Below are 14295 nucleotides of genomic sequence, written 5' to 3'. Positions count from 1 at the left end.
ACCATACACAACAACATTTTGTTTCTCCTCGCAGCAAATAACTTCACCACCCTTTGAGTACCATATGCAGGAACAGAGAAAATATGACATGATGGCTATGTTTAGACTGGCATGATTTTCCGCAAATGCTTTTAACGGAAAAGTTTTTCCGTTAAAAGCATTTGCGGAAAAGAGCGTCTAGATTGGCACAGACGCTTTTCCTCAAAAACACTTTTTGCGGAAAATCGTCCATACCAATCTAGACGCAGTTTTGCGCAAGAAAGCCCCGATCGCCATTTTTGCGATCGGGGCTTTTTTGCGCAAAACAATACCGTGTTGTCTACACTGGCCCTCTTGCGCAGTTTCACTGCTCTCCGAGGAAGTTATCTGACATACCACTGGTGAGTGGATTTTCCCTGCATACCTCAAGTGAAATGAGACATATCAAACGCCACTTGTCTTTAGCCACCTTGTAAAGGAAGATCATTGCTACTTTTGCAATCAAGGTAACTAGCAAAGTCTATACATGAAGTTTAAGTTGACATGCCTGATAGTCCTGGGAACCAAAATACTCCTTGTATTGCTGCCCATGTGGTATACACATGAGCAGCTTCATAGTGCCTCTAGGATTCAGACAGCTGTTTGGTCCATTCAGCTCTAGGCATCTGTGCTATAAGGACAATAATTTTCTAATGTGAATATTTCCCTTAAGAATTATACAGAAGCCACATGGCTCTTATTCGCCAGCAAACAGCCATTCAACAGCGGTTGCTTCTAATCGCTGCTGACAGAGGCCAGATTCAACCAGTGGCCCAGTAGTTAAATCACCATAACCACATCCCCATTCCCCTCTAATTGCATTTCATTAGTAACTATTCACTTTTCATTAGCATTCTAATATTGAAACAAATGGCTCATTTTACAAACTGACTAGACCTTGCCGAATTCATATACAGGAAAGGAACTGACATTAGAAAAATGATTAACTGTATTTTACTGTTGACTGATAAACACCAATTTGCAGTTATATCTGCCTTTCATCCAGTCAGACTCCTTTTGCAATTTACATTTCTTGTATTTAGCAAAGCTTAATCAACTTGTTCAATCAAAAAGGATTTTTTACAGGTTGAACTAAATGCTAGAGCATATCTTACCAGCGTCACTATTGCACATTCAGCCGTCAGCTGCGCTGCACTAAAAAGCGTCCGTACAAAACGGTAAATGTGCTTGTGATCAGGGTCATGCTTGTAGTAGTCATCTGGAACTTCTTCCCGCTGAAACAGAAAGTCCCTAGAGTTAGTCACTGTACAACTAAACCTAGGACTGCTTTTTACAGCAATACACTTGTTCCCTTTTACCAATCTGAAAGGCAAATGTACCCAAGCCTCTGCTTGGAAAGAGAAGGAACAAAATCCTACTCAAAATAGATAGCAGCGCTGGTAAATATCAGGAGAGTCCTCTAACAAAAAAATGTTACCTGGTCTTTTGCAGTCCAGATTGAATTCACATGTTGCTCCTAAAGGGAGTCCTCGATATACCCTTCCCCTTATCCATTGTTCTGGATATGCATTAGAGAAGTTAGCGTGTACTCAGTTAACCAGTAAATCTGGGCTTATCACATGGCTACATGAAGCCCTCCTTCCTGCCTCTGTATCAGAGGCAGCGGAGTGGGGGGGGGGGGGGCACGGTGCCTGTGGGGAGCCAGCTTTTAAGCTATCTGCACCTGCTGGCTCCCATGGAGCCACCTGCCCCCTCGCCCACTGCTGCCTCCCACAGAAGCAGCAGTGTGGAGAGGGCAGGTGGGAACTGGTGCTCAGGAGGAGCCAACTTAAAAGCCAGCTCCCCACAAGCATCAGCTCACATGGAGCCACCTGCCACCCCCCCTTGCACTGCTGCCTCTGCGTGGGGATGGGGAGCGGATACACACATGCCGGCTCACAGAACCTTACAGAGGCAGCAGCAGGGGAGGCAAGAGCTTCACAAGCACTGGCTCCTGCAGAGCTGCCTGTACATGCGGGGAAAGCACTTTCAAGCCTCCCCAGCATATAATCCAGAGGTCTTGTGTTTACACAAATAGACGTTCATTAACATCCCTAATGTGCATTACCCTAACTAGAGAACGTGTTCTGATTTACATTGGTCCTGATCTGCATGAATCAGGACAAAGGAATGGGAGCATGTTTCCTTATTTACTACTCAGGACCGTACTGTACTTATGTCCACTGGCCATGTTCTCTGACCGCAGATGAAGGAAAGCTTAGTGTAAAGGAGTTTTGATCGTCCTACGTCTGTGGCCACCAACCAGTTGATTGTGAGGCTTTCAGGGGCCCTCCTCGCTCTCCCTCCAACCCCCAAGAACCACCCTGCACGGACGCTACCTCCAGCGACAATGGAGGTAGCGCAGACTTCCTGTGGGGTGGGAAGTTCTGAGCTGCGCACCAGGTCCAGGAAGTGCGCAGTACTCCCCCTCCCTGAACAGCCAGCGCAGCACCTAAAACACCGGGTTCATCATGTGCCAGGGACTTCCTTCCCCCTGCTGCCTTCCTCCGCTGGGGAGCGGCGGGGGGGAGGGAGAGTAGGAGGAGTCATGGGACTGCACTAGATTCAACTCTCAGGCAGTGCACACCCTCCTCCTCAGCTCCCCGTGATAGTGCGCATGACATGGTCCCTGGACTCCTACTCTCTGCCCCCCCCACCCCGCAGGAAGGCAGCAAGGGGAAAGAAGGCCCCAGCACACGACGGACCGGCATTTCGGGAAACGCGCTGGCTGTTTGGGGGAAGGCAGAGCAGCCCATGCACTTCCTGGACCTGGCTCACAGCTGCAGAATCCCCAAGTACTGGCCCGAGCTGTCCCTGTCCCCTTCCCCCACCCAAGACCCCCACCGGCACCCTGCCCCCCGCTCCAGCCCCCACCACCATCCTGCCCCCTAGCCAGATCCCCAATAGCACCCTGCTCCTACCCTCTGACCAAACCCCCACCAGCACCTTGCCCCGGCCCGACTACCATCAGCACCGTGCCCCCTGGCTGGACTCCGACTCCTCCTCCTCCTCCCCCTCCCCCAACACCTTGCTCCTGCCCCCTCCCAGCCAGACACCTACCCCCAGCTTGCTCCTGTACCCTATTTCCACCCAGATTCTGTACCCCCATCCCTATCCAACTCACTGGCAGCCCTGTTCCGCACACTGGATTTCTCATTTTTGGCCCCACCTCAGATTACAGAGGGGCCCACTAATGCCACTAACCCTGGAACGCAGAAGAATTAATTTGGCCTGGAATCATAAAATCCTAGAGCTGGAAGAGACCTCAGCAGGTCATCAAGTCCAGCCCTGCCCAAGGCAGGACCAATCCCAGCTAAATCAACCCAACCAGGGCTTTTGTCACTTAAAAACCTCCAAGGATGGGGATTCCACCACCTCCCTGGGTAACCCATTCCAGTTCTTCACTACCCTCCTAGTGAAATAGTTTTTCCTAATATCCAACCTAGACCTTTCCCACTGTAACTTGAGACCATTGCTCCTTGTTCTGCCATCCATCACTACTGAGAACAGCCTTTTTCCAGCCTCTTTGGAACCTCCCTTCAGGAAGTTGAAGGCTGCTATCAAATCCCACCTCACTCTTCTCTTCTGCAGACTAAACAAACCCAAATCCCTCAGCCTCTCCTCATAGGTCATGTGCTCCAGCCCCCTTATTTTGGTCACCCTCCACTGGACCCTCTCCAATGCATCCACATCCTTTCTATAGCGGGGGCCCAGACCTGGACACAATACTATACATATGGCCTCACCAGAGCCGAATAAAGGGGAATCATCACTTCTCTGGATCTGCTGGCAATGCTCCTCCTAATGAATCCTAATATGCCATTAGCCTTCTTGGCTACAAGGGCACACTGTTGACTCATATCCAGCTTCTCACCCACTGTAACCCCCAGGTCCTTTTCTGCAGAACTGCTACTTAGTCATTCGGTCCCCAGCCTGTAACAATGTTTGGGATTCTTCCATCCCAAGTGCAGGACTCTACATTTATCCTTGTTGAACCTTGTCAGATTTCTTATGGCCCAATCCTCTAATCTGTCCAAGTCACTCTGGAACCTATCCTTGCCCTCCAGCGTATCTACCTCTCCCCCTAGCTTAGTGTCATCTGCAAACTTGCTGAGGGTGCAATCCATCCCCTCATCCAGGTCATTAATAAAGATGTTGAACAAAACAAACAGATCCTTGGGGCACTCTGCTAGAAACCAACCCCCCAAACCTGACATTGAGCCGTTGATCACTACCCTTTGGGCCTGACAGTCTAGCCAGCTTTCTATCCATCTTACAGTCCATTTATCCAATCCATAGTCCCTTAACTTACTGGCAAGAATATTGTGGGAAACTGTATCAAAAGCTTTGCTAAAGTCAAGGTCTATCACATCCATTGACTTTCCCATATCCACAGAGCCAGTTACCTCATCCTAGAAGCTAATCAGATTGGTCAGGCATGACTTGCCCTTTGTGAATCCATGCTGACTATTCCTGATCCCCTTCCCCTGTTCCAAGTGCTTCAAAAGGATCCCTTGAGGATCCCCTGAGGATCCCCCTCCATGATTTTTCCAGGGACTGAGGTAAAGCTGACTGGTCTGTAGTTCCCTGGATCGTCCTTCTTCCCTTTTTAAAAGATGGGCACATCTGCCTTTTTCCAATCATCCGGGATCTCTCCTGATCTCGAGTCTTCAAAGATATGGCCAAAGGCTCCACAATGACATATGCCAATTCCCTCAGTACACTCTGATGGAGTGCCAGGGGAGTGAGGTGTCTCATTTGGGGGCCCCCCCCATAATGCTTGGGGGGTTTTGGAGGGTTTTTTTTTTTGCATCTCACTTGTGTGGTCCCAAATTATTTTTCTGGGGGTCAGTGACCCCTGACTCAAAAAAGGCCCCTCTTATTAATAAAGACAATACTGAAACATTTTGTGTTTGACATAATATTTTATTTAAAAATGAAGCCTGGCCAACAAACCCCCAAATGGGGCGAAGCCCCCATCTGGCCATAACCACTCCTGCATTCTCCCTTCCCCAGACCCTAGATCTGATACACTGGAACCCCCTGTCCTGAGCCCCTCACATACCCCAACCCAAATTTCTGCACCCTCACATCCACAAGCCTTGGGAAACCCCACGCGCGCCTGCCCCAGGGAGAACTCACACCTTCTGCGCTGATGCAAGGAAGTCACCATGCTCCTCTTCCGGAGCCAGGGCCCCCTCCCGTAGCGCGCCTGGCAAAGTAGCCAGCACCACTTCCAGAACTCCCGGAAATGCTACCCCCATTTTCGCTTGAGGTAAGTACTGGGGCTTCTCGAGGGTGGGTGGAAAATGGGGGAGGGAGGGAAAAGGGCGGTTGCCTTGCAATCGACTGGTCAAGGCCTTGCAATCGACCAGTTGATCGCGATCGACCTGTTGGTGACCACGGCTCTAAGATCTACTGGTAGATCCCCATCTATTGGTTGGTGACCACTGCTCTAGTCCACTCAGGGACCCACCTCAGCTCCTTAACTTCAGAGGGTCCGTCGTGTGGGAGTTTGAGCCATCCCGAGACAGCCAGCATTGGCTGTCTGATCACTCCCAGGGTGGGTGGAGGTGGGGACTGAGCTTGAACCCAGCATCCTGCACTCCCCGAACAAACTCCCTCTTGCCCAAGCCGCACCACAACCCACCCCACCTCCCTACCTTATCCTGCCTTCCTAATGCGGGAGCTTGTTCCATGTGAGAGGCAGCCTGTGTTGGCGGCCCCGATGAGCCCAGGGTGGATGGAGGGCTGGGACAAGACAAGACTCCCCAGGCAAATGCCGTATCCCCTAGGCCACACTAGAACCCACCCCCCCCCACTGTCAGAGGGTCTCTTATCCTGTCATGGCTGTCTGGTCACTCCCAGGGTACGTGGGGGGCAGGACCTTGGATGCCGAGTGGTGACTGGACTCAAGCCCACCAGCCTGCGCTACCCAGCCAATTCTTAGGCCACTCCAAAACCCACCCTACCTCTTTACCTTCAGAGGGTCCCTTATCCTGCCTTCCTCATGTACAGGGCTTGACAAGCTGCAGCGAGCCCTGCTCACCAGCCGCACGATTTGGCACGCTGCACATACGCTGATCGCGCTGCGGCGCCGTGCCGGCTTAAAATCTACCCGCCCCGGGCAAACAGATTGACTAATTTGTCGAGCCCTGCTCATGCAGGAGCCAGCTCCATCCCTGGGGCAGCTGGTGTTGGCTACCGGGCCCTGTTCTTCCCCCTCCGGAACCCACCACACCTCCCTACCTTGAGAGGGTCCCTTATCCTGCCTTCCTCCTGTGGGAGCCAGCTCCAGCCTGGGGGCAGCTGGTGTTGTCTGTTCCACTGCTTCCAGGGTGGCCAGGACTCAAGCCCCTAATCCTGCGCTCTTCAGGCAAATACCCTATCCCCTAGGCCAGTCCAGAGCCTGCTCCACCTCCCGACCTTCAGGGCATCTCCTTCCATTCCTTCCATGCTCCGAACCCCTCGGCCCAAGACCAGAGCCTGCACCCCAACCCCAGCCTGGTGAAAGTGAATGAGATTCCGGGAGGGAGTGAGCAGGGTGAGGGCTCAGAGAAGGGGTGGAGTGGGGGCAGGAAGGAAGCCGGAAAAGGGTATTTGGGGCTGAGATAGATCTTACACTGAAACAGTGATCTTGTGGTTAAAAAGGCTGAAGACTACTGGGGTAGGGGGAGTTAGGGTAAAGGAGGGGGCTCACAGTTGGGGTGTGCGGTCTAGGAAAGAGCTGGGGTGGTAGAGTGGGACCATGGCTGGGGCAGGGAAAGCAGGTGGCTACATGCTGCCCCATGCTCAGCTGCAAGCACTGACCCCAATTTCCTTCCAAATGGGAATTTCAGGGACAGCATTAAAGAGTTTGCAGTAACATGGCTCCAGCCCGGGAGCATGGGAGAAGCACAGCAGGAAGGAACAGTCTACCGTGCCTCCTTGCCGCCAGACAGGGCTGGCCCAGAACACAGGGGCCTTGTAGGCTGCATCCCAGGATGAATGAAAGGAAGAATACGGCTGTCATCCAGACTTTACATTAGGAGTTATATTCTTGCAGTGATGATCAGAAGTAAGTAATTTTGGAGAAGTAAGATGATGGGTAATGCTATTGGCACATCAAGTGCATTCTTGTATATGCATACAGTAATTACATATACAACAGGAATCCCTAGGGTTGCCAGGGGTCTGGTTTTCACCCGGACTGTCCATTATTTAGGTCTCCTGTCTGGTAAAAAACCCAGGAAATACCGGACATGTGAAATAGCTGGTATTTCCTGTTTCCCTTGGATTGAAGCTTGGCGGGAACAATTTTCCCCTGCCACGTCTGGAGGGGGTGGAGAAGTGAGGAGCGTGGGGCCATTTAAGGCACAGTGCTTTTTTGGGGTGGGGCTTAGCTTTGGTCTCCCCCTTTCTCTCCTCCTGCCCCCCCCCCCGAATTTTTCCCCAGTGTTTTTTTGGGGGGGGGGGGGAACTTCAGTATTTTTTGTTAAACCATCTGGCAACCGTAGGAATCGCTTGCCATTCTGCTTCTCTGAAAGTATCATGTAAGATTTTCTCTGCTCTGCATGAGCTGCCTAGCTTGAGAAGTGAAATTCCAAGTTCTGAAAGGTCATTTTTCCCTAAGGGCAGAAGGGCATGAACTATGGGACTAACTCATCCATGGAACCTTTCTATTTAGCAGGAAAATAAAATCCATTCCAAAATAAGCCACAATCACAAATATTGGAGGCACTGACTTTTCAAAAGACAGCAAAGCTCTAGACAGATACCTCAGAAGGGTCCCCTCCAGGCTGAGGGCAGGGTGATAGATGAGAAAAAGAATCTGCAGTGATCCCAGGAAAGCAAGATTAGAAGGTAACTGTCCATTCTTTAAACAATACCATCCCTGAAGGAGTCATACTCCTGGCAAAAAAGGAGTTTAAAGGAAATCCCAAAACAGTTTCAGTAAGACAAACCAACTACATCAAGGCCAAAGCCAAATGTAAGATTCTTAATATCGGAGTAGCAAGACCAGGCTTAAAGTCTTAAAGGTGGCACTGCACTCTGAGACGGTGAGGTCTCTGGTTCTGAACGTATTTTGCAGGAATAGACAAATGACAGCACGCAGGCTGCATCTGACCTGCCTGACCTTTAATACAGCCCCCGAGCTTTCGTTGGGGAGGGGTTCAGGAGCTTTCCCTGGTCAGGTACTCAAGCTAGGGAACAAGTGAGGGCCTTGTCTTGCTTTGTTCCATCCATGCAGCAGTGCCTGATCCCCGCCCCAGCTGCCTTCCAGACCCTTCGATCCCTGTCTGGCAGTCCTCCTGCACTCTAAACTCCTCATCCTCAACCCAACCACAAGCTTGGATCCCCAGCCAAAGGCCCAACCCTAGCACTCCAACTACCTGCCCCAGCTCTGAGCCTCCTTCCCGGTCCTGAACCCCTCAATTCCAACCTCCAAACGACTCAGCCTGACCCCGGAGCCCGCATTCCCAGAGCATTTACCTCCCCTGTACTCCAATCGCCAGCCTCAGCAGCAAGCCCCTTCAGTCCCAGCCCGGAGCACCCTCCTGCACTGTGAACTCATTTCAGGCTCCACCCTGGCATCATCAGCCAGGGCTCTCGCCCCCTCCTGTATCCAACCCCCATTTTGTGAGCATTTCTGACCCTCCATATAGTTTCCATACTGAGATGTAGCCCCCATGCCAAAACGTTTGTCCACCCCCAATATATAGAGAAGACCCTGGAGTCTTTGAATGCGTTTACATTGCAATTAGACAATTTTAGCTGGCCTGCCAGCTGACAGACTCAAGGGACCAAGGGGCTGTTTAACTACAGTGTAGCTGTTCGGACTTAGGTTGGAGCCTGAGCTCTGGGACCCACCCATCCACACAAGGTCCTAGAGCAGGGGTTCCCAACATGGCACCCGCTGGGGCATTATGTGCGCCCGCACCAGTGTTTTAAAACAGTGGTCCCCGAAGTGGGGTGCGCGCACCCCCTCTGAGAGGGGAGACACCAGGTTCACAAGACATCCGAGGGAGTGCATACACGGCGCGTTCAAACGCCAGCACAACAGCGGAGAGGAGACGCCTGGTGTGCCGTGATGTCACGGCTCGGGACTTTACAATTTAAAACTGCGCGGCCCAGCTCCAGGCCTGGCACGTGGTCTGGGGTCAGGCCTGATCACAGACTCAAACTGGAAGGCAGAAGGTGGGGGGGTGGGAAAAATAGGGGGAAGGGGTGTGTGAGGAAGGGGCTTGTGCTGAGGGGAGGGGGGCAGGTCAGGAGAAGAAAGGGGAAGGCACCAAGGGACAGCATGGAAGAAAGACAAATGCCAGGGAGCCAAGTGGACCGTGTTCATGAGACAGCTAGGGTAGCTGTCCCAGTACACAGGACTGTGGATACACCACTGGTGGAGGAGGAGACGGCTCAGGGTGGACAGTGGCAGCTGGTTACTTCTAGCAGTAGGCGCTATTCCACCCCTGCTCCGAACCCTCCCTCCATGGTACTAGGAAACTGCTCTTCTTTATACAAGAGATAAGCAATCACCTCCTACACCGGAGGAGGAGAAGCCCAAGGCTGGGAGGTCTGCTGCCACCACTGCGAATAGGAAACGTAGGGTAGTGGTGGTCGGAGACCCTTTTCTAAGGGGGGGCAGAGGCGCCCATGTGTCTCCCTGACATTTCATCTGTCTGCCGGGGGCCCATATCCGAGATGTTATGGAGGCATTGTCAAGGATTGTCCGGCCCTCTGACTACTACCCCATGCTTCTCATCCATGTGGGCACTAATGATACTACAAGGTGTGACACTGAGCGGATCAAGAGTGACTACAGACTCAAGAAATTATACTTACCGTGAGAGGATGGGATTTTTCATCAAAAATATCCAATGATCTATCTGAATCTCTATCAAACAAGAGAATGCATTTTACCAATGGAGAGTAACTACTAGCAAAGCAATGCTTTTGATATTTCAAAAATTGTTCACCACATTAAAGCATTTTAAAAAGTGTTATATGATTTTCCTACACTCCCATAAAAGTGATTATGAAGTAACTTTGCACAATCGAAAACATTTAATAAGCAAAAGCAAGCATGTGAACAGCTAGCTATGTTTTCACTACCAGAAGTTCAATTAAGCATCTGAAAAAAGGACTTAGTGCTGACTTCAATTTACTATATAGATTTTTCCAAACCGAAAACTTTCGTCTCATTATGAAGTAACACTTCACGTACGATGTATGCTGTGGCTAAATAAAATCAGGTCTAAGATCTGGCAGCACAGTGCCAGTGGACCTACAGCTAGGCCTTCACTGAAAAAAAATGTTCACATTGAAATCGCTAACTTGAGTTAGTGTCAGGGATATAAAATGCATTTATTAGGGTAAAATTTCAGCGGTTGCATGTTTACACGGGTGGGAAGGCAGCTACCTGAGAGCCACCCCCTGCTCTGGCTGAGAAGGGAGGACAGGTGGGAGCTGGTACATGCAGGGAGTTGGCTTTTGAGCGTGCTCCCCATGTGCATCGGCTCCCATGGAGCCACATGCCCCCAGCCATGCTGCTGCCCCTCAGTGTTGATGTAAAATCCTAGCAGAGAAAGCACATTTGCACCCAGCATAGCTATAGACTAGCTTAGGACAGCACCTGGAGTTTATGGCATCAAGGCAAAAGAGTACCTGAACCTTATCTCTCCTGGAATATTACAAACAGCTAACTCAAGTTAGCGATCTAAATGTCAAAAGCACGTTTTTCCAGGGAAGATACAGCAAGCATTGTACTAGTGACCGTCTTGGCTGCAGCTACCTTGGGGAGCTCCCACTGGCCCTGTCCTGACTAGGAAAAAATGGCGTATTCATTAATACATGTTAATGAAATACCACTTTACTTTGACTCGCTAATGTGTTAAAAATAAAACCTTGGCTCCCCAGAATTTACTTCAGCCAACTAATACTTGTAAAACTACAACAGTCTTGGCTACAGTAGGGTTTTAGCAAATTAGCTAATGTGCTTTTAAAAACACACTTCCCCCCTAGTAGACATGGCTCTGATGTATTTTTTTCCCCCAATTGCATTAGCTTGAATTAACCCAGCATGATGGAAAAGCCTTTTTAATGTCTCTTACAATGGAGGCTAGCACATTTGAAGCCATGTTCACTGGTCACATTGTAATTTAGGCTTCCCTTAGACTTTAATTAGATTAGTTTAACATTTTAAAGGTAGCATGTCTTGTCTAAAACAGACATGGTACGGATCAACATCTTAGCTAACATCATACCTTAAATCCTAATCTATACAAAATCATAAACAATAAAAGTGTTTTTCAAACACTAACCTGACTGAGCTAATGCTGTTAAAATATGCCCAATTTTTTCCCCATCAAAAAGGGTGGATACCTTTCAAGGATAGTCTCCCCTCCCTAAAAAGGAGTCTAAAATCTGTAGGGGTGGAGTTATGATGTGCATCCCTCCTCCCACCCCACCTGGAGGGGTAGAGTGCTGTCCACTCTCCACTGAGTTTTTACCTCAAATTCATCTATTTATAACTGATTGGCAGAATTGATAGGCAGTTCATAAGATTGTATAGGCTAGCTAGACATTCGTGGCCTCCCATATGAACTAGTCTTCATAATCAAAGGGACAGACTATCTCAAAAGGTAGTTAATCTTAGGCAAGACCTCTAGCAAAAATAAAACTGCAGCAGATCGCAACTCCACAGAAGTGAAATCTTCACAAAGAGGGCCCATGACAGAGAGATGGTTGGAACCCCTCTGCTATCAGATCTTAGAGACATGATCTGGCTTTAAAAATAAAAAGCTGTTGACTGTTTAATGCACAGTCAGGCCATGTTCTTTATTTCTATTATCTAAAATGGCAGCTACACCAGCAGCTTCATGAGTGGCAAAATGTTCTACAAGGCTCATCATTCATTTCCCAATTCAAATATTTAGCATACCACGGAAAGGGACTAGGTCATATGTAATGTGATTGCCAATCTGTGGTATTTGCACAGAACGTAGTACACAGGGCAACATTTTCTTATGAACATCTAAATTGTAATAATCTAAGCCTCTTATTATTTAGGAGACAAACCAAAGCCCAGCTCAAGTGCTGGTACACTTAAAAACAGCAGCAGGAGTTCAGTATATTTTTCCAGCACTGTCACTAAGTTCCGTGCTTCACCCTTGACATAATATTGACCATATGCATTAAAGGTGGTCCATCAGCCCAGGACATAAAGATGAAGGAAAGGCAGTAGCTCCCTAAAATTGTATGCAGTTTTGAAGCTAAATTACTTTTATGCCAGTACAGCTCAGATGACTTGGTTGTACAACTACAGCTTAACAAGCAACAGTTGTGATTTTACTTAACTAGAAAAAGAAGTTTAGAGAGTGCTCACCTGTTCTTTATGTGGTAGTATATTGCTAGCGTCACACTGCAAGGAAATGGGAAAAAGGTTATTTTACTGAAGCATATTCTGTTATGACACGGATGCTGCTTAGAGATAGGAATGGTTAACTGGTGGCCCGCCCTGGCCAGAGCAGTCCCCACCCATGGCAGGAGGACAGGCCTGCCATGCCATGGGCAGGAGGCTGTTCCAGACCAGCTGGGCTGGAGCAGTCCCCTACCTATCCCTGTTTAACCAGTTAACTGATTAAATGGGTTTTTACAGGCCCTACTCAGGACAAAATCAGATTTCAAGAATCGAAGTATGACTGTGTGCTATGTCTGAAGCGGAAATTAAATTAGTGATACCACATCTCCCAAATACATTTTTTTCTTAAGTTCTCATTTCCTGCTTCTGGTTCTCTCCTGTGAGCAGAAGTTAAACAAGACATACCATCGGATTTGCTAGCTAAACTCATTTTATAACTACGTATATACATCTTTGTATTAGGGATGTTAAATATTGGTTCATTGAATAGTTGAGTAATCTCATGAATTCTTATCGGTTAGTCGACTCCTCTATACTCCCTGGGGGTGGGGCTGGCAGCCAATGCACTCCAGCCTCACTCCCGAGAAGACCCCTGCCACTCCACACTGCCACCACTGTATCAGACAGAGTAGCGCAGGGTACCTGGTGGGAGCTGGTCCACAAAGGGAGACAGTTTAAAAACCAGCTCCCCTTGTGGACTGGCTGCCTGTCACCCTGTGCTGCTACCTGTGATAAAGAGGCAGCAGTGCAGGGTGGCACCAACCCCTAACAAGGGGGTAGTCTGAGCTCCCAGACATAGCGTGACCAGAACCGAGCTGGGCTGCCTGCCCAGTTCCTAATATGCTCTAAATGCAGAGCCACAGTGGTGAAGGTCCCAGACCCATTGCAAGCCAGGACTGAGCAGGGCTGCTGGCCAGCCTGCTAAAAAAGTTACGAGCGCGCGCGCGTGCGTGCATGAGGGAGAGAAAAGAAGAGAAGAGAAGAGGAATGCGTGTAGTCTACAGCATTAATCTATAAGGTTATTGGTTAATCAACTACACTTTTACATCCCTACTTGTATCATAAAAGACAACTCTGGCACTTAATTGAATACAGTTCTGATTAACCACTGTCAAAATTTAAAAGCTTCAGCATGCCAGAAGCCAGCTCAGCATAACTCCCTTTGGACCTGTCTCAAAGGAGTAGCCATATTAGTCTGTATCTACAAAAATAATGAGGAGTCTTGTGACACTTTAAAGACAAAACAGATTTATTTGGGCATAAACTTTCATGGATATTAAGGATGTGAACAGAACTGGTTACCCGAAAGCAAGTTTCCTTGTAAGCTGCACAGCCACCCAGCAGTTTAACAAACTCCACCCAGGGAGCTCAGCTGATGGGCTGGGAAAAGAGCACTCTTGCTGAGCAGTAGCAGCAGCTGCCTGCTACAGACAGAGGAGCTCAGAGAGCAGGTTGGCAGAGAAGGGAAGGAGGGAGTAAGTGGCTGAAGGGAGTTGGAGGGGAGGAGAGTCCTGTCTCCTGTATGGAAAGGAGAGGCAGAGGTAAAGGCAGAACCCCAGCACTCTCCTCAAGCCTCCTGGGCTGGGAAGGGGTGGGAAATAGGGGGTGGGCAGACCACAAAGCCTCTCCCTGGAGCACTGGGAAGGAGGGAAGCCACACGCCCAGGCCTCACTGCACCAGGCCCGGCTTTCTCCCCACCCTGCCCCCCAAGGTGTGGGGCGGAAGTCACAGCAGGCCAGGTTAGTCAGCTGAGCATGGGGGAGAGAAGAGGCCATGCGGCTTGGGGCTGAGGGCAGAGTTGCAGGACAGAGTGACGCATGACGTCACTGTTGTCCCACAGGAATTTTCTTTTAATAGAGACAGAGACCAGACACAGG

At 49.5% G+C, this 14295-nt stretch overlaps 1 protein-coding gene across 1 annotated transcript in view; it reads right to left on the bottom strand.

The window, feature by feature from the left end:
- CCNYL1 (cyclin Y like 1) overlaps positions 1-14295 on the bottom strand; it is a 52833-nt gene that overhangs the window by 13575 nt on the left and 24963 nt on the right. The window contains exons 5-7 of the mRNA XM_075934369.2: positions 12383-12418; positions 9841-9892; positions 1134-1253 (exon numbers count right to left, since the gene is read on the bottom strand). Coding sequence (XP_075790484.1) covers positions 1134-1253; positions 9841-9892; positions 12383-12418 — 208 coding nt within the window. The remainder of the gene's footprint in view (positions 1-1133; positions 1254-9840; positions 9893-12382; positions 12419-14295) is intronic.

The sequence above is a fragment of the Pelodiscus sinensis genome, chromosome 7, assembly GCF_052426305.1.
Source record: "Pelodiscus sinensis isolate ZL-2025 chromosome 7, ASM5242630v1, whole genome shotgun sequence".
Classification (NCBI taxonomy): Eukaryota; Metazoa; Chordata; order Testudines; family Trionychidae; genus Pelodiscus; species Pelodiscus sinensis.
This window is presented reverse-complemented; position numbering and strand designations above follow the sequence as displayed.